This window comes from Ischnura elegans, chromosome X (genome assembly GCF_921293095.1).
Source record: "Ischnura elegans chromosome X, ioIscEleg1.1, whole genome shotgun sequence".
Classification (NCBI taxonomy): Eukaryota; Metazoa; Arthropoda; class Insecta; order Odonata; family Coenagrionidae; genus Ischnura; species Ischnura elegans.
The window spans coordinates 109,836,591-109,863,265 of NC_060259.1; the positions used below are offsets into that span (position 1 = coordinate 109,836,591).

Consider the following 26,675-nt stretch of genomic DNA (forward strand, 5'->3'; position numbering starts at 1 on the left):
GCAGATAGAAGTGACGTGAGCAATTTCCCCTTTCCCTGTGTTCTCGATTTCTCTGTGCCTATTGGCATGTTTTTTCTTAATTGTTTTCCAGAGGTGTTAGTTTACTGACGCTATTGATTGGAGGTAAAAAAATTCTGAAATACGAATTACGAAATTGCATGCATCGCCGAAGTGTTGTAAAGAGTACTTATTCTGGCAGGGAGGAAGCACACAGTCTCGGCGAACGTTCACTTGTACAAATTCGCTTTATTCCAAGTCATGGTGCTGTTGAGACAATGGTTGATCTTTTCTTACAGATCCCACTCTTATTTTATCCGATTGATTTAGGTTTCAATTTATTCCAAACGATTTGCGAGGAATCGGATTAGTGTGGTGGCTAAAGTGTTGGCTTCTCACTCCAAGGGTTTGGGTTCAAATCCCGGCGGTGGTGGAATTTTTCCCGCGTTTGTAGCGGGCACTTCAAATGTATCACTCCGTCCGTGGGATGAGACGCGCAGCCGTGGTCCCCATGGCTGCTTTTCTTAGCACTAGGCTAATGCAGACCCGACGTCTTGTTTCTCCCTACCCTTTTGACTTTGACCCTCAGTACTTGCGACTATGGCCTTAGATGTTGGTCGCCTCCACCAATTACCTATCCATACCTATGCACTGCCGTTGAAATAATACTCGAACATTATCCCATTTAGAGATCGATAACTTTTTATCGTAGTCGTGATTTCCTACATCGTCTATAGCCTTATGACACTTTTTTTTAATCTCTGGTACGAATATTATGAAAACCGGGTTCTTTTCGGTGATATAGTCTCGGAATTCGAGGATTTTTGTCTGGGTTGGTTTTTCTAACACTAACGACGATTGTAATTTAATTGCTTAACAAAGTATACGTGGCGTGATTGAAATGGTCCATAGAGATATTATCGTTTCAATTCTCGGAAAATGTGAGCCACTATGTGTTCCGCATAGATCCTCATTCAATATTGAGTGTATTTTTCCGGGATCTTTTACCAATGAGCGTATTCAATGGTGGCGTCGCTACGTGGGCTATAATCCAAAAAATGTGGCCAAAATTATAGACCAGCCTTGGCCGCGTGATCGAAAGAACGATGTGATATTCAGCGTCGCCTACAGCTGAAGAATTTCTGCTCGGAATCTTACAATGGAAACCCACAAAATCGGCTGACAACTCAGGCCCACCGTTTGGTTATGTATCTGTGACAAGCAGCAAAAGCCAAGGAATATTCATCGATACATTCATAAATTATGAACAAGGGAATTGGTTTCTACGTTAGCGCGCTTTTGAATCCTGGAATGTTGTCTATGTTTCAGTAAATGGTAAATATCGTACGACCTCACTAACATTAATTGGGTATGACTGGGTCCACCATTGCAGTGGACATTCGCATTGTCGTCCACTCAATATTCCACTTCCCACCATGTAAGAGTACAATCGAGGGGTTGTGCGGACAAATGCACCGTGGAAAGCGTCTCCGAAGAAGCTTTGTAAACCGGAAATTGGATCGAACAAAATATTATGAAATGCTCATTAACCTATTGAGATTGAGTTTTCATCAAATTGTGATAATGCGCGTAACATCAACGCTTATAAGTTTACCGTAGCTGCTTGTATACTCTCGTTTGAAGGTCACCGTGTTCGACTGGTATTACTGCTATGCCAGTGAACGTTTCTTTTTTTCAAATGATTTGCAGAAGCGAATACAGGACACACCAGAATGACTCACATACTGTAGTGAGACAAGTAAATACATGGGATCAAAAGTATAAAGTAAGGTTAATAAAAGTGGAGATAAATACAAAGATAAAAAGCTAACAGAAAATAGAATGGGTGACTATTTGCATTGACGTGTGCGCGCTTAGCATATTTTCGTATTTAAATTCCCGTTAAAGATCAAGCGCTTGTACGAGAGTTCTAACTGATTGTCTTTACATAGATATCAGTGGCGTAGCGAGAGGGGGTCCGTACCCATCCCCCCGAAGTATAAAACACACATTCTTTGCATCACTAAAGGAAACCAAATACTGAAAAACCGTGAATTTACAAAAGATTTCTTGGAAAAATGAAAATTTTTCGATTATGAAAAGTGTGAAAATTAGTTTAAATCCTTCTACTTAGTACCCTGTTTTTAAAAAATATTCCCCCTGGTGTTGGACACCCCTCTCCCCGAAAAAGAATTCTTGGCTACGCCACTAATTTAGATCTTCAACGGAAAAGCTTCTTTTTTCAAAAAGTATTACTGTAGCAGTGCGTATTATTTGTCGAGAATTAGAAGGTGGAAGAAGTTATCGGTAGTCTTTTTTATAGCTGCTCCAAACGTGGCATGACAACTTTTTTGTTTTCTAATAACGTCCACCACAGAATGGCAGCGAACATATTATTCTGATTATCGTTTGAAATTCCTGAATAACACCGAAATTACATTTCAGAGCCTTTCGTGTGATTTTTTCCCTGTCAACGTCTCTGAACTTTCGAAGCAATGTAAACTAGTAGCCTTTATTCGGAGAGCTTGTTGATTCGCTGTGACCTCGAAAAGCGAGGTACTGTGCTTTCGTAAAAACAAGCTGGCAGCTCCAATGCCATAATTATGTGACTCGCAAATATACTTTTTCTCATTTTCCGCTTTATTTTCATGGAGAAAGTGGATAGCGTGACCATAGCATAGATAATGCGCTGATGTTTCAGATTTCTGTCATGGCTTCACGATGTTTTTGCTGATTTATTATTGCTTATGTAGTTTTTTTATGTTTTATGAACATATTGCAAATACTTTAATCAAATTTTAATCCAATTATTCTTCCCCTGTGATTGCAAAATGCAATGCGATTAAAGAATTTGTTTAAACACTACGCACACTCGCACATGTACAGATTCATGAAAATAATGTGTGAGCTTCAGCATCCGATTCTATTTGCCTATCAATGTGGCTTTTTGGCCTACCAGCGCTCTCCCCAAAGGGCTCTCCCCAAACGCTGCTGCCATCAACCTCTTTACCGGACGTGATGGGCAAAGTTGATGGTTACAGCGGTGTCTATTGCCGCTCACCCTTCACTTGAGTGAGACAAGCGCGAATGCTCGATCGTAGGTCATTAGAGAGTTTGACAATAGGTCAGTCACGGCCGATGTCGCTCTCCAGCGATATCGGTCTCGTAACTATGTCAATCGATGTCATTTGCGACCGACATAATTCAAAGCGCCGTATTATGCGGCATCTTAGAGCTGCTGAAGAGTGAAAAAAAAATAGTTTTAATATTCTTTGATGATCTCATGGTTTTAAACATTTTTTTTTTTGGAAAGGTATTTGCGGTAAAAACACCATCTGAAACATCGTTTGTAGTTTTTAACCTAATTAATTAGTGGTGGAAAAATACGGAAGGTTATTACTCCAATTTTAGTTTATACGTTTAAAAAATATACTATTATTTATACCATGAAATGATAAGCATTTGTTTTCCGTAGTAATAAATAATGCAAAACGAGTGTGCTGCGCCCGCTCCCAGCGGGCTTCCCCCGCTCTTTCCAATGCAGGTCCACTGAGGGATAGGCGCGTTTCTAATTTTAAAATGTAGAAAAGAAAGCAGGGTCTTATGTACAAATTTAATTGGAATGTTCATGTACAAATTAAGGTCAGAGGACCTCTTTAAACACAACATTGGAACTAATTACACTATCCTCTGTTAAACGCACATGATGACTCATACTTTACGTATCAACAGGAGACTTGAATGTGGAATCAGCCGCATTTTGATAAAAGTTATTTAAAGAATGCGAGATATTGTTGCATATGAACAAATGTATCAGCTTGTGCGCCGTTAACGTCAGGAATATTTACCGGTTTTTGTTTTTTTTTATTATTTTAAAACCAATTTTAGGAAACAATAGCAATATTTAGGAAGTAAGATATGCCGTCGCATGTTCTCTGATAAATTCTGTGCATTTTGGTACCTCATTTGTAGAGTTTGATTGCGTATAAGTTGAGAAAAAGGTATCTATACAGTAGAAATAATATTGAAGATAGATATAGCCATAAAATAGGTATATATTTGAGCCATTATGTGGCAACAATTACGTAAGAAGGAAAAACGGCGTTAAAGCATGACAACTCGTTCCGTTTGCTATGTAGACTTTGCTATGTAGACTGCGTCTGAAACCGGTGCAACTGGTGTACATTCCGTGTTTGTTTCATCGTAAATCCCGATAGCATCGGCGCTTCAGCGAACCTGTATAGTTTCGCGTCTCGCATGGGATGGAAGCAGACCGAAATGATGATGCGTGTTGGAACCAGAGCGTGGATGTCTGAAGAGGTGGCCCCCATCGCGCTGCCGACACATTTGTCATCGTTTCCTGCTTTTCCTTTCCTCGGGGGAGGTGGGGGCTGGAGGGTTCGGGGAGAGGGGGGAGTCTGCGGAAACGATTTCGTCATTTTCTACCTGCGGCCGTGCTCACTCGCTGGCTGATAATGACGGGAAAGCCGGCGCTGTAACTCTTTTCAGCGGCCTATCCTCCGCCCATACCCATTTCAATGGAGCTACCTTAATACAAGGACTTAATGTAAGAAAGAGTAACCATGGTTTAGCTTACTTTTTTATCTGTAGTTGCCCGTGCAATTTATTGTTAATCACAGTATATTCTATAACTAGCAAATTAACCGTTTCAAATGTCCCAAATCAAATATTCGTAACAAATTTTAGTTATCGCACAATTATTATTAGTTGATTTTATTTTCAATATTATTTTTTCCTCTGTATACCTAGACGCTTGTTCTGAACACCTAACCATGCATGTGGAGGAAGGTAGAGATTTTCTTAAAATAATTTTTAAGTATACCGCTCTCTGATCAAGTAGCACTAAATTATTAGCAATTTATTCGATAGCGCAGTTCATTGAAGCATGCAAAATTTGTTCTACGAGTTCCTACGGTATTTTAGTGCCTATCTTTCGGTAGTATATATTTTTCATATTGGCCGGTACTATTGGATTAAAAATATGGCGCTCGATACCATTGAATATTGTTGTTTTTATATCCATCCCTAGTTTGCCCTTGTGGGAAAATGTTTTCTTGGTTTGCTTAAGTAAAATCGCTGTCATGATCAATTATTTTTCTGTCGTTGTGCCACCCATTTTTGGTAACATTTCAGAGCACTTTTTATTACAATAATGTGTTCAATGTTTCAGCTTTATTTGTTAATTTCCGTCGGGTATGAATTTTGGCACATGATAGAAGTCCAGCGTTTTAATTTACGTGTCTCAGCATCAAAATATTTTAAAGATAATACAGTTATTTTCTCAAAGAAATGATTCTCTGAACCTGATGTAGCCCTTACCTTACTTATCTTTTGGCGTTTAGAGCTCTAAAAGAGCGTGTGCCTCCACTATCACTCGTCTCCAGGTGTCCCTCTTGAGAGCCAGGGCTCGCCATGTTCTTACTCCTCCGTGTGCTCTTGGTTTTCTTCCACCTCATGCAGCCACATTTTCCGCGGTCGCCCTGGAAGTCTTCTCTCCTCTGACTGAATGTTGGCCGCACTGCACCATTTTCTGACATTCTCTCCACATGACCAACACCAGTCTGGTACACTTGATTTTATTCACTGCATTAGGTTTTTCGTACAGTCTATGAAGCTCTTCATAAGTGCGGATACTCCAAGAGTTGTTTTCCTGGATGGGACCTCAGATTCTTCGCAGAATCTTCCCCTTCCACCTGTTGAGTAGTCCCGCCTTTTTAATGACCCACGTTTCGCAGGTAGATAGGATCACGAGTCGTACAACTGTTCGGTAAAATCTTTCTTTGGTTCTCTGACTTGATAACCGTGACTCAAATAAGCTCAAGGGTCCAAAGTGGGCCTTGCTCTCCGCATTCACTATTCTTTTATTTCTAGGTTATCAACACTATTTTCTGACATCAACGAGCCTAAATTCCTAGATGTAGGCACTTCTTCTAGCTGATATCTACCTTCGGAGAAACTTCCTGGAGGCTCATTTCCAGTTCTTTTCATAACCATCGCCGTTGTTTTCTCTCGTTTACGATGAGGCCGGCTCCTCCTGATTCTTCATCTCTCTCATGCAGAAAGGCTGCTCTCAGTCCCCGCTCGTCCTTGCTCATTAAATCCACATAATCTGCATAAGCCACGTGCTGCGCTGACCTCCTCAATAGTGTTCCATTAGGTTTAATCTGAAACTCATGCGACTTAATTAGATGACAATGACAAAAGGGAAGAACAAAATAAAGATGCCGGTAGGTTTACGTGGGTAATTAAGCGACAAAATAGGACGAAGACGAGGTGGTGCATTGCCATGTACCATCTTCACCCTGACACGGGAAAGAGTTGAACGAAAGAAGCTGATGGAGTAGTCGAAGACAACTCATCTATATTATGTGATCTTTAAATAACCAAGTGATATAAAAACAAAGCATAATTGAGAACTCCAATAGTAAAATAATTTGGCTTAAGAATATAATGAAACAAAGAACGAACATTAATTTTATTCTAAAAGCATTAAAAGAGAATAGAAAATATGAAAAAAGTCCCTATCGTTGAAAAAGTGGTCAAGAATAGCAGGTAAGAATTTTTTAAAATAAGCATCAATTTTATTGATGCTAAAATTGTTTTAAAAGCACTATGCAACAATATTTTCTTGGTTATGTATCAATATTGTAAACATTTTTACGTTGAGAGTAACAAAAAAATTATAGAAGCAGGTCATTATTTCCTTAACGGTTTGAGTCTTTCTGAGCTACATATGAACATAAAAATATATTTAACAATTGATAATATGCGTAGCATAGCATAAAAATTATTACAAATTATTTTATTGTTCAATCATTAAATCACAGTTCAAACATAAAATAAAAAGCAATTAACTTGATAGAGCCTTCCTGCGCTCAGGCACAGGGAACGTGTGAAGACGATAGGGAGACTCGAAATAAGGTGGGCGCGCATCGACTGATGCGAATCTGACCATTAGGGGCTTTCTCTAACTCGATAGCAAGTCTTATCGACGTTGCTACGCCGTTAGTTTATCGAAAATCTTAACTATCGACAGTTGGTTTTCTCTATGCTCGCTTAGCGATATTTTATCGATAGCACTAACGAAAAATGTCGACAGCCTATCCGGGTGCTTGAGAGCACGTCTTAAGCTTATCGACGCCCGCCATAATGTTTTTCGGTATCGGTTGCTCAGTACGTGGCTAAGTTTTAATTTTGCAACAACAAAGCGATGAAGGTATTTTTACTTGAACAATTATAAGAACACTTTTGCAAAGGAGGTGGAAAGCATTCAAACGTTTTGCAGTAATCTAAGATTATAAAAAGTGGCAACAGATACATTATTTTTTGCGGGGGAGCAAAGTAGATTTAAGAAAGTTATTTATCTTATGAAGATTGGTGTGAATATAATATTTACACATTCCAATTATGATGCTTCGATTATTTTTACAGTCGCTAGTTTCTTTCGGCTCGATTGATGGCTCTTCACTTTTTAGTTAGATGGGAGTTAATCACTCTTGAGGATAGAGCAAACGTAATCGAGCGTCTAATGCAGAGAAGACGACTTAGGAATGCTCAAACGGATTCTTTGACGCCTTTTTTGGCATGCTACAGCCCAGTTCACGAAAAATAATTGCGGTTTCCCTCTTTTACTCAGAACTAATTAGTCGTCAATTTTAATTTGTACAATTCTGTTAAGCTAAGTCCCATAGAAAAATATGTCTGTTTTGATGGGTACATGCATACACTTATTTAGTATAATTTGCAGTTTCTGATTTCAGTGATTTTATATGCCAAATTGTGGCTACCAATGATAAACCTATGTTACGTTTGGTTTTTTTGTGAGTTTACTCAGTAAGTCGATGCCTCAACATGGTGGGTGGCTATGAAAATATTTGTATACCTTCCTTAAATACTCCTTTTTTCTATGTTTACTTTATTAAACCTATCTTCGCTTAGCGTAGAATATAATTATTAGTTACAACAACACTAACAACATTAACACTTTCATAATTGTTACTCAAGAAATTAACACTAGAAAGCGTGAAGTTCACAATCGCAACACTCGCGATGATTCCTTCCATGACATCCGCGTAGTATCGATTTTTTTAATCAACGAATTTATTTCAAATAGCCTATAATATAATGAAAGCGTCAAAAAGGTTTTCTAATTGAATAATTACCCTTGTGGAAGTTGTGGACTGATAGCGAACCATAAAATGTAAATAAGCCGTGGCTGAAGATGCACTCCGAAATTTACAATACTAATAAAAATAATTTAGTCACTAATAATCACGGGAGTAAAACTACTATAGGCGTAGATGAACGAGTAAGTAGCAGACAAAGTTCTCTTCAAGATAATTATACTTGAAAAGTACGATACATAATGCACCAAAAATGGCCGATATTCTTCCATCGACAACTGTTGAATCCTTGAATATACACACTTTTATCACTAATTTCCCCCTTATTTTATTTTATGGATCGCTCTTCATGGAAATATATTACGACACGTCATAAATAAATAGTAAATAAATCCCCGGCTAAAATAGTACTCATCAGTTTTCTCCATCATCTATTACTCTTTTCCAAATCGACCGGTGCGTTCTTTAGCAGCTTCTTGTTTATTTATGGAGACTATTGATTGTTTATTAGTGACCATATTGAGGCGTTGCTTCTGGATGCTACCGCACTATAAAATCTAGGTATTGTGATTGGTTGAAAATTCTAGCCTCAATCGCAGGTGCCGACGGTGCATTGTTTGCTATCGACGAGCCGTGGTCTTGTTTTGCAACAACGAGTTGTCGTTAGGGTGAGTTACGGAAACTCACTTTCGATAAGAGGGTGTCGTTGCAAGAGAGGACTTTCGTTAACAACCCGTTAACAACAATTCGTAAACGAGTTAGAGAAAGCCCCTACAGGGGCCGTATTCTGTATTTCGTCGGTACCGCACCGATCGGTTTCCCTTTCAAGCCCCCCGAGTGGACATCATTCCCTACCGACAGCGGTTTCCGTACCGACGACGGCACTTTTAGCGATTCTGTAAGGTCGTCGGTTTCAAACCAGTCGGTACGGTTCCCCCTTCTTCCCAAACAGGGAAAATCCGAACATATCCGAAGTTAGAAGTCATCTAACGTGTCTCCACCAATGAAAGAAGGGTAAAAACAAGTTAAGACTGATTGGCACAGTTTGTTGTCGAAGTTTTAAATCTTTTTATTTGCTGAAATTACGATTTATTGTTAGATTAAGATAATCGATATTGGATAAGTTGTTAACAATGCTTATATAATGTGTGGTAGTAATTCTGTACCTACAGAATCGAAGGAAACAATATTCCAACATCACAATATAGTTTGTATGTGATGGAGATTGTTGTTGCTGGAATGAATTATTGAAACTATCCTTGAGATCGTATAGTTTCTTTTTTTATATATTGGTTCCGTATATTGCTATTTATTCATGATTTGGTAATATAGTTGTCATTAAGTAATTTCCGTCTAAATTTTATCAACGGAAGGTTATGCCATTGGCACCGTAGCTGACGAAAATCACATACCATGGAACGTGAACGTAGGATTCAAAAGCAAATGTAAATGTTATATTAGAGGAACAGGTAAGGAAATTGTCATAAAAATATGGAGCTGGGTGTAATTAAAAGAAGTGTACTGACGAGGAAGTAAAGAAATTGTGATTGGGTGAAATACATATATGTATAAGTTGTGCATTCCAAGTGAGAGAAAATGATAATATAGCGGCAAACCTCATTCTTATTAACAAATATCTTCTTTTATCGTCAAGGGAATCAATGGCTGACGATAAAATGAAACATAGTTGCCTATTACAAATGAAAGAAACTGATACCGTTGCGGCAAACTTCATATTTAAATAAAAAGATTTTATTTCTATGTCGAGAGAAACGCCTAATGATGATTGAGTGAAATAATAGTTGCCTATTCAGAGTGAGATAAAGTGATAACATTGCGGCAAAACTCATATTTAATTAAATGTCTTTTTTATGTCAAAGGAGCAAATGAATGTTGAGAGAGTGAAATAAATCCTATTACAAGCGAGTGAAAGTGGTAACATAAATGAGCGAAAATCATTACATGGTGGCAAACCTCATGTTTATTAGCCAATATCTTATATTTCTGTCAAGATTATCAATATAGATGATGACACAGTGAATTATAGTGGCCTGTTCGAAGGGGCAGAAAAAGATAGCATTGCAGCAAACCTCATTATTTACTCGGTGATGTGGTAAAAACAAAATAAAACGTACAATGCGCACCGGGGAGTTCATGAAACCCACTAGTCGGTGGCCGTACCGACACCTTTTTGCTGTCGGTACGGCTACCGACGATCTCCCGTCCTCACGTCGGTGCCGCACCGATCGGGTTCGTACAGAATCGCACCACTGCTTGCCGGGAGTCGGTGTGACGTCCCACCCGACGAATCGGTGCCGCACCGATCGGTCTGGAGTTGCAGAATACGGCCCCAAGATTGAAGCGACAGTGACCACGTGATCGCTGACGGGTCTCTGATTGGCTGATTCAGCCGATAGCGTGTTTCCATGTTATGTAGCTCCGTGTAAAATTTTATTTCTAAAATTCATACTCGCGAAGAAGGAGTAGTGCCTAAATTTTAATGAATATTTCCTTAACTTTTTTCCATATCCCAAAGTAATACCATGAGTTGTCCGTGGCCTATGGCTGCTGTGCTTCTCACCTTTTGCGCTCTTGCATATATTTACTGCGAGCATGCAACCACTTGCTATGCGGCAAAAAGTGGCATCGCTCAAGCCTTGGATTCTCCGTGTTCGTTTTACTGCACTCCAGTATCCCTTTTCACTTGACCCAGTCGATTCTGATCTCCCTGGGTCGACTGAGCAGTTTATGTGCGTGCGTTCACTCTCGAGGTGTCATGCTCCATCCACTCGTTCAAGGTCTTCCGGTGAAATCTTTCGTGGGCCATAACTTGCAGACGTGTTTGTGACGTGTTGGGGAAATGAGTGACATTCTGCTTTGGCCGATTTTTTCGTCTCTTTTCGTGGAAGAGGCTCTCTCGTAAATGATAAAACGAATTCACAAACGTTGTTTTAAGTTATAAATCCTTTTACGGAAAATAAATCTGTGGAAGAAAACGAAGTCGTTTTGTCATTTTTGAACGTCAACTTTCACAAGGTTTAGGCGGAACCATCCTCTCATGCTCTTTGAGACGCGTCTTTCCCGCTTGCTCGGTCTCTTTCCGTATCGTAGTTTTCGTTCCAAACTAATATCATCACCTTGGATACATACTGTAGGATATTGTAAACGTTTGCATGTATTTCAAATTTGAATATTTTACAACGGTATTTTCTCACTTGTTAAATGTTTAAATTTAGGTAACAGGAAAATTTTTATGGGGTATAAATGCTGCTATAGACGGTGAATGATCATACTAATGATCATGCTAAATGATCATGCGAATGAAATCATTCGCCGTGTATAACGGAAAAATTCGCGAATGAACCGTCATGCGCATGATCATTCAGTGAAAATTACATCATGTTCTATTTTGCTCGCATGATCCTGTGATGATCACGTGATCATTCAGCATGATCATTCAACGTGTATAGCGGCCTTAACAGTATATGGCTTGAAATTTTCAAGTTGATGGCATAGTTATCGATGAGCAATGTGTCGTCAGTACGAAATGCGACCGGTGAGCGGTGTGCTGTTAAGACGACAGCCGGCGTCGGCGACGTGCAAAGGTGCGGTGCGCAGAGACCTCGTGAAAAATTTCAATAACCATGGGGTCGATGCAACCTTTGTCCGCGAAGGGATGCTATGCGTGTCTTGGAGAGCTCTGTGCTGCCTCTGAATCACAGCATCCTTGAGCAGACGGGAAATCTTCGCTGTGACGTTGGTATGAAATTGTTGTCTTCCGCGACGTTTTAGCTCTTTTTGGAATGGATTCGTGTGGAAGAAACGGAGGGGCCATCGAAACGACGAAATGCACACGCGTTTAAAGATTAAGGCTGGAGGTCACCAGAGACTCAGAAGCTGCGCGCTAGGCTTGGATTGGTGGAGCAAATGAGAATGGCGATACGGGAAACATCGCCATTAGAACCGCTCTTAGTTTCCTGGTCCGACAGTAACGATAAGTGAAGAGAGATATTTTGCCGAACGGATAAGTGAGGGAATACCTTTTTCCCCCGAACAGTGAAGGACTTGAGTAAATGCTTGGCTAAACTTGGTTAGAGTGTTTAATTTTTATTTGTGAGCTGCTTCCCAGCCACAGGCCTATCGAGGCGGCTTGCGAGGTAGTATGTGGATGTAGTTCATGACGAACTGCAGGAAAAATCATTATGGAAAACATTTCCGCTCCTTTCCATAATCTGTTTTGCAATCTTCGTTATTTTCAATTGCAATACGTACTGAAGAGAACGCATCGCACCCCATCGAGCGGTCATTTGGAGCGCATTTCTCGTTTAAAACACGTACTTCTATCTTCTAATTGAAAATACACAGCGTGAGATCGTGTTAATAATTGCCTGTATCTTAAATTTGAAGTAATTACCTCTACTCTCGCAGATGCATTTAAGACAAATGCTGACAAGGCAATATCCAGGCAATTTAAAAAGATGATAAATAAGTAATTGGTCGCAAAAAAGACAAGATTCGATCGGTCGAAAGGGCATGATGCGCTCCAACTTCATAACGCTTCTTCCGAGACCACGAGCTGCGCGCCCTGCAAGGTAACTGGCCAAACCTTGGCTTTTGACTCTGCGCTTTATACCTAGATTGTCATAAAGATACATTCAGCGGCAGTAATTCCATCGTGTAACTTACTTTTGTTTTTGTTACCAATTTTATTTTCGCTTATGTCAAGATCAAAATTTGAAGGAAAACGGTTATTTCAGTTTTATCTTTCTTTTTTATTTCACGAAAACACGATGCATTCACACATTCACTCAGGGTGGCCTTCTTAGTTGACCGCGAGAAATCGACTCACAGTGGCAGAATCTTCCCAAATTAGATATCAATGAACTCTTATATTGATACATTCTTATTCCGTGGACCAAATAAAATCCGGGGGCAATTAGGGCGATTCGTCAAAAATTGTTATGAGCGGGGTCAGTGCGTTTCTCAGTTATTAATCGAATTACGCTGGGGGCCGCCAGGGACTCGGAGGGTGTGTGACAGGCGTAGATTACGTGAGCAAGTTGGAACAGACATCTTTCGCACCGACACGGAGGACTCCATCTAGAACTTGCAGCTTCCAGCCCTGTTATCTATAAGCTGAGACTAGACGTATTCGGTACCTGGTGGCCGATACTCTCTCCAGTTTATTTACGATGGCACTGATGGGTTTTTGGATAGTATTCCGCTTTCCCCTTAATCAATCATCATCCCATTTAATAGTTATTGACCATGAATGCATTGATGATCGGACGGCTTCGTCCTGGAGAACAGCGGAATTCGATCTCCAAACATATGGAGGGGTGGATATTCTCCATAAATATTGTTATCAAATCGAACGGTTTTAGTGGTAATTTGTGTAAATTTTCCATGGTGGAAATAAAGCGAGCGAATTTACATTGTAAGTGAGGAATTCGCAGGTTTTGTTTATTTCATACCGTTGTTATTGCTGTGGAACACCTTGTGTGCTGATTTTGTACGTGCAGTTTCATAGATGAGCGTCATGCATGTATGAGTTACTGAGTCACTTCGCCTGATTAGTTGGATGCACCCCGCTTTGCATATCTCGAAACGTGCGACTGCAGCATCAAAGTCATGACAAAAAATTTGCGGGGCATTCCTCAGGGATTGGCAAGTTAAGTGTGCCTTCAGTGGGCGCGGCAACGAGCGAAGCTTTCCTCCTCAATATCTGAAGCGAGTTTTGTCCCGTTTCGAAAGAAATGCACTTATCGCGTCAGTTATTGCTGGAAGAAGGAAATCGCTGGCATGTTAGCGGATTTCCTACTACTTACGAGTATATATAGGAACGCCGTAGTAAATAGTGGAAGTCTTCTGATCAATGCAAAATAGGCACCCAATCACCATCTTGAGGAATAGTTAAAGTGAATATATCCGAAGACAGGAAGTCTAAATGCCATCAGATGGTGTAAGGAAAAATATCTCCGATGGTGTTTTGATTGTCATAGGTAATCATCAACAGGGCAGGTGTTGAACCGCCGGGGGCAAGGCAACCTTAGCCCACGGAGACATTTTCCTTCTAACTTTAATTGGCGTTTGAATTTCTCGTCTTCTCGCATGTTGGCCACGTTGAGGTTCGTATTCCAATATTTTCCACGAGCAATACCTGACCACTTAGAAATGCTATCAATAGGATTTAAAAATAACAATTTCTGGTCCAATGCCAATTCTGCGATCCTATACCATTTATTAAAGTACTTAATTTGTTCGGGGGAAAAACGAGTTCCCATGGTTCTCGGTTCGACAAAATGTCTCTTTTAATTTAAGGCTTTGCGCCACACAAATGTTAAACGAATTAGGCTGCGGGCCGCTAGAGACTCGGGTGCAGCAGGCTAGATTGCAGAGGCTTAGATTGCTTGAGCTATTGAAAAAAGATATATTTCAGAGCGACACGAAGAACATCATATTACAACCCCACTGTATTTCCAGCTCCGACAGAAACAATAAATTTAGAGGGATACCTTTCCAAACGGATAGGTGCTAAATGCTAAAGTAGGTGCGAAATGGATGAATGCTTGGCGGAACTTCGTTAAAACATTTCCTTTTTATTTTTAACGGCTGCTGTCCTCAAAACACGCCTATTGACACGGCTTACCCCTACAACGAACAATCGCAGTCCCGTGGGCTCATTCCTCGGGTCAATGGGGTGACCTAAATAGCGTTGTCATGATGCAGCATGTATTAACGTGCGATTGTCATATACATTAAACATTTATTTACCGTGTCATATATCCAATACATGTTTCCTTAGATTTATTCTTTGCTCATTTTATGTCCCTAAGGCTAGTTATATCTTTTGTAATCGATGGAATATTTTGGATAGATTCGCTTTTATTCGATTTCCAACGCTTTCTTGAAAATATCTTGGAACTTTATAGGAGTCTTCGTTTCTTTTTTCGTAATATGTGCATCCTCTTTCGATTTTTAAAATTATTTTTGTGTGTGAATTAATTGTCCGAAGTTAAAATGTAAGCCAGTATTTATCAGTTGGTAATATTTTCAATAATTTGCGCATATTTTTTTCTGTGTTCAGCAATAGATTTTCTCGGCATATTTGTATCAAAATTTATTCTTATTGCATGACTTTTTGTTTCCTAAAATTTTGACGGCATCAGTTATGGGGTGAGAGTGTGCCTCATGATTTATTCGAGCAGCACATGCATGGGATGAGTTCTGACTGCCGTTTCCGTTGTTATTGCAGGGAATGGCGTTTACGCTGGAGGAGAGGCAACTGTTGGGAATCCACGGCTTAATCCCTCCGAGGTTCAAGACGCAAGACGAGCAGTTGGAATTATGCCGGATCAGCGTGGAGAGGTACCAAGAGGACCTGAACAAGTACATCTACTTGGTGGCATTGCAGGTAGGAATGTCTAATGTGAACGTGAGCACATTTGGGAAATCATTGAAGTTGCGCTGAAAATGAAGCAAAATTATCTCAATAGTCCTTAGCCAGGGTTCCCACTCAACCGTGAAAACCTTAAAACCGTGAATTAGCCGTGAATTTCGTCTACCGTGAAAAAACCTGGAAAAAGCCGTGAATTTCGTCCTAAAACCTTAAACATCTCTCATTCTTGATAATAACACCTTCCCAGAAATTTTCAACTTCGTTCGTAGTGAGAGCACTTCTATTCATTGTGGCGAGCATCGTCGCATGGGTCAGAAAAGCGTGGGAACGAATGTTGCCTGAAGAAAAAAAACATCTTTCCCCAGCGCGAGCCTTTTCTTTCCCCCCTCCTGAAATATGACACTACTTCTCATCAGCTTGTTTACTTTCCTCGACTGGCTTGGTTTCCCCTCCCTCGGTCACTGCTTAGGCCCGTATCCAGAAACCTCACTACTGCTAGATACGTCATCAGATGATGACGTAGCCGCTGTAGCGGCCGAGCACCGCTACGCTCACCGCTGCAAAAGTCTAGTGAGGTCCATGGCATGCTACTCGCTACAAGTAATATGGCCGCCGGGTTTCGTCTGCTTATCGTCTCGCATTTATTATTAATAATTATTGATGTTTAAAGGGCTATAAGCTCATGATAATTATTTATTATTACTTAAAAAGATAGTAAGAATGCTTCAATAACCATCTTTTATCCTAATGAGTAAATATTTTACCTAATTTAACTACCAATAAATACTGTCAACAATACCGTGGTGAAACCTCTTAGGATTCACCGTTTTATTTGCAATTAACTTCTAAACGGGCCCTGTCATGCCTTGAAAACCATTTATAATTAAATACAAATAAATTAGGGACACAAGAATGTCTCGCCTTGATGCTTTTGAAATACTTTTTTACGAAAAATAACCATTGTCAACGCAACTATGCTGAGACCTCGTCGACTTTGCCATTCTAATAGCTATTAACTTTGGTATAGACCGTGGCTTTCCTTGAAAACCATTAATATTATACATATATAAGTGCCCAAATAAAGTTGCAATCACCAGCTTTGTGTCTCTGATATCCAAAATTTGCGTAAAATACTCAAAGCGACAAAGTCGTCTTCCAGTCAGCTACGTCCATACTCAGTTACTGCTAGTTTAAGTAATGTCAGTTCCGAGCCATTGAAAACCATGTTCAATTACGTGAAAACTTACCTATAATGATTTATGCCGTAACAAAAATGATGAGTTAAAGTTTAAGGGAAGGGTCGATGGAAATGGCATATTGCTTCTCAGTCCGTTTACAATAGCACATGATATTCATCTCATAATGAATGTCACGTATATCTTTGGACGTTACAATACAATACATGTATCTATTATATTACCTCAATGTCTAAAATATCCAACTACACCAATACAATCGACAGTTGTACGAGTATATTTGTCAACCACAATGACGAATTGCGCTAGTTACACCAAGGATTATTCAGCAATAGATACCATCACAAGAATTACTGAGTTCACAAACTTTTATTTATTAACGTCGTAAAACTCACTTTCAATTCAACAAATAAAATGATCACAAGAACACTTGTCCAAGAAAAGTAATCACGAAGAAAATCAACATCAACACGACACGTTCTGTTACTTCACAAATCTAATTAACACTAATTGCAAATAAAATTGTCCAGGAAATGTTCACACGAAGAAAATCGGGAAAGAAAACACTAACTTTAAATTCACAAATCAAATTACACACACATTGCGAACACAAGAAGTAAGTAATTAGAGCGAAACATCGGCAGCAATGACGGCACTATTTTAAAAAAATGCTCACTTTCCTTTCATTTCGCATTGTCAACAATAATTGTAACAGATGAAAACATTTTATTTAAAAAATCATCAATTAAGTCAGCACCGAAACTTGGGTATCCTGAACAAAACTTGATAAGGTTACTCTTTTCCACCCAGCTTGGTACATTTTCGGGGTGCGGGGCCTGGGGCATCGGCCGGCTTTCCCCGGCGGCAGAGCCGAGGCCAACCGGCAATCATCGGCGATCGAGACTAGTCGAGACAATTGGTACACGTCGCGGGATATCTGAGCACCCAGATTCATCAGCATGTACCAGCAGGTTCTCAATTATAACTTTTCCGATTTAGAGGAACTCTTTTCACACAATGAGCGGAACCAGATTCACAGAAGAAACTTGAAGGACCAGGAAAATCCCATGGAACGGAGAATAAATTCCGCATGAGATACCGCATCTCCTAAGACACCATATTTCCATGAACACCACTATAAAAGAGGAATTTAATCAATAATTTCCATTCAGATTTTAAGAACAAGACAAAAGATTTTCTGCAGAAATTTTACAAACCATTGCCTACTAATGTGCTTACCTTCGTTACGCCATCGTGCCGATTAAATTCAACCTCCACCTTCTTCCATGACATAACCTTTAAAGAAAGACTCACAGCATCGTTTTTCTTGCACTCCAATACAACTTTCCTATCAATAATTAGTTTTAAAATCAAACTCTTCTCGAAGAAAGATTTGATGCTTTCCCGGCGAATGATGTGAGTAAACGTCTCTCGGGTTTCCCACCGGGTTAAAGGCTTCATAATGGCCGACGTTTCGAGCTCCGACTCGGCGCTCATCATCAGGGCTACTGGATGCTGTGATGCGGGAATGGGCCTGCTTATATGCTGCCCTTCTCCGGTCAGGTTCATCGGGATTGGCTGATAGTTTCCCACCTGGTGGGGTTGACTCCGGATTGGTCTGTCCGTCGTATCGTCCTTTCCCTGTATTCGGTGAGTTTTTTCAGAACGGGTTTCCAAGCGCTGCTAAGGGAATACCCTGAATCGCGATTAAAGTTCTTCCTCTCCAGTTTAATTTCGATGGCCTCTTTGGTGAGACGGTCCCAAAAACTTTTGGCATGACAAAGTATCTCTGTTTTTTCAAATTGAATTTTATGGGCGTGTTCGACACTATGCTCAGCAATGGCAGATTTTTCCAGCTGACCAAGCCTCAGATGCCGCTTATGTTCTTTAAGCCTGGTTTCATTGGTGCGGCCAGTTTCTCCAATGTATGCCTCACCGCACTCGCAGGGGACACGGTAGACACCAGGAATCTTGAGACCGGCTGGGTCCTTCGCTCGTACCAGCTGTTCCTTCAATTTCATGGGAGGCTTTTGGATGGTCGCGATGTTGTGCCTCCTGAGTATCCTCGAAATCTTCCCCGAAACTGATGAGACATAAGGCAACACGCTCTTGCAACCGGCTTTTCCTTGTCCTCTATATGGCGCTTATCCCGTGGTTCGGAGGTCCTTTTAAGGGCCATGGAAATTTGGTGTCCACTGTTACCGTTTTGTGCAAAGGTTTTCTTCAGATGTGCCAACTCCGAGGGTAAACTGTTTTGGTCAGAGATGGACATGGCTCTATGAAACAGGGTTGTCAGTACAGCTGAGCGCTGCGAAGGATGATGGTGACTGCCTCCATTCAAGTGACCGGAGAAGGGCAGCATATAAGCAGGCTCATTCCCGCATCACAGCATCCAGTAGCCCTGATGATGAGCGCCGAGTCGGAGCTCGAAACGTCGCACAGTGGTCCCAAATCGAAAAAAGCTGGCCAAAAGTCGTTTTTTCGAATTTTTTCAAGGAATTTTTGGACCTTATATTCGGATTCTACAGGATATGGTCTACAAAGTACACTACTAAGTTAGTATTTTTGTTCATCAGAGCGGCTGCAGTGATCCGTCAAACATGGAGCATTCACCGTAAAAATCACAGTTGCGTGAAATCGGTCGATTTTGATGGAGTTCAGCGTCATGCAGGACAACCTTTACGCGATATATTTGGCCAAAAACCATTTTAACTACAAATATAAACATTATTACATAGTGGGACATAAATGTTATTCGGAATTTACTATGTTTACTATTTTATATATATTTTGTAACTTTTAGTGTTTTTTACCCGAATTTTCAAATAAAATGTACAATATCGTTTAGAGAAGCACGTTCCATCACGGTGTCTTTTGCACCAATACAAAGGGAAACGTATATGCAACGCAGTAGTGAAGAAAATTTTTGCTACTAGTTGCTACTCCGACCTCAGCATTGATTTAACTATAATGATGCAATGCGCTGACGCGGGCGGCGGCCTGGCTGGCGCGTGGTAGGGCTCGAGGAAATCCAGTATTTATGGGTGTTATTCAACATTGTTGGATATTGTATTTCGACAAAAAATATTTACCCTATGAATAAACATCTCTTGCCATACGTAGAACATTTTATCATTAATAGTTTCCAGTTGACCTTACCTTTTATTTACGCGTGCCCATGCTCTCATAAAAATTGCTTAAGGATTCGAGCGGAAGGATATATTTATGGAACGAAAGTTCGCAGCTGTGCTTATAGTAATCCTCAAAAACTTGAATGCATTCAAAACAAAAAAAGAATCCCTCAAATGCTACTCCACCCTTTCCTTCCGTTAGACGGATTAGTTTTCGCCCTCACGCGGCACATTGTCCCTCTGTCGCCTCCTTAGCGGCCTCCTCAACCGCATGCAGGGCAAACGACTGCCGAAAAGGCCTAGGCTATTTATTGCGCCCATTGGGAAAACACAACCACCGCTCTCTGTACACTTGTTATGAATTGCACTTTGGCCACCGGGGATGAACGGAGTAAGCCTTTTCACCCTTCAAATATGATATTACCTAGAAAATGGAGATAATAGCATCGCGAACCTCACACTATGGAACCCCCAAATTACTTCTAGACATCGCTTGCCCGAAATTTTCCCGCCAAAACTCAGTTTTACTCAGATTTTGCCAAACGAAAGACGTGAAAGTTAGTTTCCTCAAGCGTGAAGATCGAGTCTTGAAAAAGTCGGGTATCCTCGAACTTTTCAAAGAAGACCTGTGGGGTTGAAGAAGAGTGCCCATAGTGTTTTAGTTCGATAACTCTGATAATTTTCACGCGTCTTGAGATGCATGAAAAATGTCTTGAGAGTGGAAAAGGGTCCGTATCGTTTAAAAACCAATACTTATTGGATTGCTGCAGCAACAAGTTAGAGTTAGATGAGGACGTTAATTCAAAAGTTATCCTAAAAAAATTGCGGAGAAGTGTTTTTTCCCTCAAATTATCTTCGCCGGTGGAAGGAAAGAAAAAGAAATGGCAGGTTTTTCAGAAGAAAGTTCGCTGATTGCCTAAATGAGAAGTTGAAATTTCCTCCGCCTTAATTTAAACGTCAGCCCATTACATCCAGTAAGTATTTAATGTGGAATTTGTGATGAATTTAGAGTGATATTCATTCTACTTAATTCAACATGTTAGTCAAAATTGCTACTTTTGAAGGTTCATCAGGTTTATTGAAATTGGTCGACCAAAAAAAATTTTGAGAAGTCCAGTGAAAGGGCCTAGAGAAGGAAAACGGAGGATCTTAGAGCTATCACATCGCCAGTAGAGCATCCATGAGTTATCGAAGCAAAGGTGATGAGTTGGTGGCGAAAATAATACATGAGGTGACAACAACCACTCTCAAGAGCGCGGCGAGTGTTATCAAAATGGAGAGCCAAGGATGTGAGGCAAAGTAAAATCTCCCACGAAGAAGCCCTTTCCATGATGGTTTCTGGTAATTTCACGAAACATCAGTACTTGCTCCTCCGACGGACATCTAAAGAAGCTGCCCTTCCTATTGTCCACTTGTCCGTGGAGGCAATGGAGGCGAGGAATAAGGACATAAGAAGATTCAGGGAGCACCATGCAAGGAAATTTTCCTGGATAGCAACGAATGAAGACCTGTTTAAAAGATTACTCCTAACTTCAGATGCAATGATATCAAGTATTTCTAAGGCTCAAAGAAGGATATTACTTCAATTACCAGTCGAGGTAAAGAGTTTATTAATCCTGGAAGAATTGAGTGGATGACGACTGTGATGAGGATTTGTCGGATAGTGATTATGAATGTATTTAAATTTTTTTCGCAACAATGACTGAGAAAGATAAGGAGAAATGTTAACTTATTTTTTTGATAGTTAAAAAAGCCCAAATTAATGGAAAATCTCATTTAATTTTTCGTACCAAATCATGTGCTCGTTAAATTGATGCCTCACTGCGTTAAGAGCTTATTGCAAGCGTATCAATAAATTTGGCGTTTAACTTGAGTTATAGGAGTTATGAAATATTGCTTATAATATTTCAATGATTGTAATAATGCCATCGTTGAAACTTGTGAAATAAGGAACCCCGTTTAAAATTGCTTCCAAATCCATTGGCACGTTACAAGGAACTATAAAATTGTGTACTTAATTAGAATTAGATATTATAATTTTTAAACAATTAATGCAGTACAATAATACTAATAATATACTTATAATATAAATTTCCAATTAATATTAACTTATTTTTCGTATCAAATACGATCAAACATATGAGAAAGTAGAAAATGTTCTCTTGGTTCATTCAAAATCAGTTGTTCAAAATTTGTCCAAAAATAAACAATGCAGTCATTTTAAATGCATTTATGTATGTTTAAAATAACTAATTCAGTTTTATGATATGTATAAGTTTTATTTACTATCACCAGTATAATCTCAAATTCTAATGTTAAAAAAATTAATTGTTTAAACAAAATGAGAAATAACAATAAAATTATTGCAAATACACAAAAAATAGTTATAAATTCAGAATAAGCGGGTCGAAAACAATAAGAATAGACCTTTAGGTCAAATATATACATAATAACAATAGCGTAATTAATTTTGGCCAGCTTTTTTCGATTTGGGACAACTGTGCGTCGGCCATTATGAAGCCTTTAACCCGGTGGGAAACCCGAGAGAAGTTTACTCACAAACTCTTGTCCTACGCCGAGATTCCACTTCCAACCCGTTTCCATTTTGCTTACAAACAAAGTCGCGTTGCGATATTCGTTATTCAATTGTCGCCCTTAGTTCCTCCCAAAGCCCGCATATTAGGGACTCAAAATGTCGCTAAATTCGTCTACGTCATAAATCCAGCCCAAAATAAATGTGGCAACACTGCTCCCACCCATTTGGAGCGTTTTGGAGTAGTGAGGTTTCTGGATACAACATTCAGCGGAGCGCGCCGCACAGTAGTCCCAAATCGAAAAAAGCTGGCCAAAATTAATAACGTCGTAATTTTGCCTAAAATAGCAACAGAAGTGGATGTCCCTCACTAATTTTGATCGTCTGAATCTGATTTTGGCATTTTTTTACTAATATATATTTTAGTTTAGCATTTTTTGAGCTGTTATTATTTAAAAATTTTTTAGAAAATCTCGATATAGATGTCATTGCGATTGGCGATAACTTGGTGTTCATGGAGAGCTTAAAATAGTATAATTTTAAGGCAAAAGATGTACAAATTGTTGTTAAAACCCAATATAGAATTTACGACGTGAAATTGGTGAGATTCGAACCCGCGGCCATCAGCATAGTCGGTGAGATACCAAAATCGGAAAAAAAACTCACACTCACTCATTTTTGGCTTCCATGTATTTGATAAGTCACATTAGATGAAATAAAATGACTGATATTAAGAACATTGAGGAAAATAATGTTCTAATTGCGATAAAATCGCATTCATGTATCACAATAAACGAATTTTAAAAGAATAGTCGTCCGATGTCACCCCATCGGACTCATTGTCGCTCTGCATATCACTTAAAATTAGCAAATTTTCACCTCACCTGATGGACTGACTTCGTTTTTTGTAACTCCTGATGTAATTAAAATGTATGATTCAGTTATTTAAAGGAGCCTTCGAAAGATGTCTTCATAATTTAACATTATTGAGGATTTTCTTGTACGTTGCCCTCGGAATTTCCTCATGTCTATGTTCCTGGCCTCCAATGCTTCCTCCGTTAAAACTTCAATTGTAAGAAAGGATTTTTTTGAAATTGCTGTTCTATGTATCAGCACTTAATGTACCATGAGCAGCATATAATACCAACCATAATCGATGTACAGCTCAGCTATTTCAATGCAATACTGGCTGAAGGCTTCATTATTTATCTCATAGCCGCAGGATAGAGATTTTAATATCACTGTAAGTCTATGGACATGTCTTTCATAGATACCTATCGTGAAAATTGCAAATCACATTAGTAATTAAATTTCATACACATAAAGCATTTGTTTGTAGATTTTCAAAACTATGGAAACGGGTCCAATATTTCTTACTCATTGATTATAATTTTATATTTACACTTAATTTCATCTTGTCTGAAATGAAATCCTGGATTAAAACTCCACTTTTAAAAATACGATGATTGAGATTAATGAGTGATTATTTTTATATACTGCATATATTCGGTATATATACACGGTAATCATTTGCACTCACTAGATGCGATAGGGAGATATTGATATGCTTCTGGAGGGAATTTCATTTCCATCTGCAATCAGCTTTTGAACGTCTCTTTGAAATGCTCATCTGTCCTCGACCTTTGATTCCACTTTCTTAGGTATTTCGAGAAAACACTCTTCGCGCAAAACGCGTCAGAATATTTTTTGCATGCTTGATTTCATTCAGTCGAAATCTTGTTTTCAAGTATTCCACGACATATTCCTTCTTCTTCGCTTATGAATATTCTTTTCTCTCTGTATTTTTATTGTACACCGCAAGGTACGAAAAAATTTGCGGCACCCATATTTCAAATTCAACAGGTGTATTTACGGCTGAAACGATGAAAGTGATTTCTAAAAGTTGTCTATTTATAACCAATAATAAACCGGAAATTATGAGTTTACAATGAATAAAAGATATAAAAGCTTGTATAGACTTGCCTCTGAGTTTCCGGCGCATCCTGAAATTTGAATGCCAAACATTGGCAAACCAAGTGCTTTAATTATCTGGACAGGAGAAGTTTCTCGAGTTAGCCGTGTTAACACAGTTCGGAGCACAGCACTTGTTCACTAAGAAAATCATTAAATAAAACTGAGAGGGAAATATTTACCACATCCATGCAATGGCTCTGGTGAGGGAGGCCGTCATCCTCATTCCATTATTATTTAAAAATGCACTTGCAAGATGCACGCTCCATTGGTGGGTTTAGACGAATTCAATCCTCCTCCGAATTCAATCCTATCTACGTCTATGGGCTGTTTAAATGATCCTGTGAACAATTCTTGGCATTAGGGAGCATTTATTTCTCTTATCGCCAATACCTTATTTCGGAATAACGTACTGACAACGCTGTACGGCACGTAAGGGATCTCTTCTCTATAAAAATATGAGGAAAGTTTTGCAAAGAAAAGCATCTTGTGGTTACTGTAAGGTTCTCGCATAGTGACTTAAGTAGTCGCTTTTGATCACTCATAATTTTTCTCATTAAGAGCATGAAAACCGGCCCTCAATGGTTTCATGAATATTTGAAGGTGAGTGCACAAACAAGAAGTGTGCATACGATAGGCGTGAAGAACTTGATGTATGTAATCGTACAGGATGTAGAATTATGCTAAGTATACACCATGCAAGTTTGACCACCGATACAGGAATATTTGAGCGATAATGCCATTGTCTCCCGCCGGCCGCCGGCCAGCCGCCCTCAGCGGGAGCGGTGCACCGCTCAACTTAAAACCCTCTAGATGTCGGATAGGCAAGTATAATCAAGATTTTATTTCTCCATCTTGTTGTATATACTCTTCCTAAGGATTCAGCATAGGAATCTTCGAGGGGCACGGAGGGGCACAAAACTATATCGACACATTTGACTAAAAATAGGCTCCAAAATAGCTAACTGTAAAAATAATTAAATATTGTTATAATAAATTCTGAAACGAACAAAAAATACTATAATATTGTAACAAAATATGCAAACTTACCGTATTAAAATTGACAAATGAATCCCTTGAAATTAAAATAGAAATTTATTAAGTTGAATTACCCTAAAATCGACTATTTCTACGCCTCGGGCGTTTTAGGCTGAACATGCCCATGTTTGACGGGTTACACAGGTCAACATAATAATCACACAGACCTATCAGGTACGAAATATTATAGGCCATATCCTGTAGAATCCGAATACATAATTCAAAACTTCCTCGTAAAAAGTCGGAAAAATGACTTTTGGCCAGCTTTTTTCAATTTGGGACCACTGTGCGCCGCTACAAGCTGAAGCATGGTTTCTGGATGCGGCTTATTCAACACTCTCAACCCTATGATTGGAAGACCGCTAACCTTGACAACCTGCTATGCGCTGTGGACACTACGCTCCCTGCGTTTGAACCGGGCGACAGCGAGCTTTCGGCGCGACGTTACTTATTCTCGCGCGTTGCGGTCTGAAAACGAGAGAAGATTTCCGCTTATGGCAACACAGCATTACACGACTTTCGCATGCGTCGACCTGGGACTTGCCAGTTTTACGTCGCAACAGGAAAGTTTGTGTGGAAATATTTGACGAGTGATAAAGTAAAGTGAAAGTGAAAATAACATGTTTCAGCAGATATTTATTATTTCTTTATATATTTCAAACCAAGTGAATTATAATTTACCTATTTGCACCTATCTAAGACAAGGTTTTTTTTCCTCCTGACTCCTGCAGAAAAGAGGGTTCGTCTTACAATCGAATGCAAAATTCTCGACGTCAATCGGGTTGCATAATTTTCGTCGGAAAAAAATTATGGATACCCGAGTTTGCCACCTAATACATAGCTATACAAAGAAAAATCAGCGTCAAAAATACCTGAACAGTAATTTAGCTTATTTAATTTTGTGTTTAAGTGAAAAACTATTGCCATTTTAGGCAGCAGGTAAAGCGTGCGTGCCAATCAATCGCCGGGTGCACTTCTGCCGTGTCCGCGAGATCGCCTGCTTTACCCTGGGTTCGGCTCCATTCAAGTTAGAGCTTGATCAACTTGCAAAATTTTTGTGTGATTGATTACAATTTACCTAAATTTTAACCAGAGGCGGATCCAGGATTTCTTTCTGGGGAGTGGGGGAGCACAAGCAAAGCCATATCCAGGATTTTGTTCTGGGCTGGGGGGCACAAGGATACCGCATGATACAAAACGAGCGCAATGATAATGTGACCGTATTCAAAATCGTGCATATTTTTTAAGTGTCTGGGGGGTATGTGC

General features: G+C 39.5%; 1 protein-coding gene across 3 annotated transcripts in view; it reads left to right on the forward strand.

Annotated features, from left to right (window-relative positions):
* Positions 1-26,675, forward strand: part of LOC124171907 (NADP-dependent malic enzyme-like) — a 195,425-nt gene that overhangs the window by 90,216 nt on the left and 78,534 nt on the right. For all 3 annotated transcript variants that reach the window (XM_046551316.1, XM_046551314.1, XM_046551315.1), the window contains exon 3: positions 15,397-15,555. In XM_046551316.1, the coding sequence (XP_046407272.1) occupies positions 15,397-15,555 (159 nt within the window). The remainder of the gene's footprint in view (positions 1-15,396; positions 15,556-26,675) is intronic.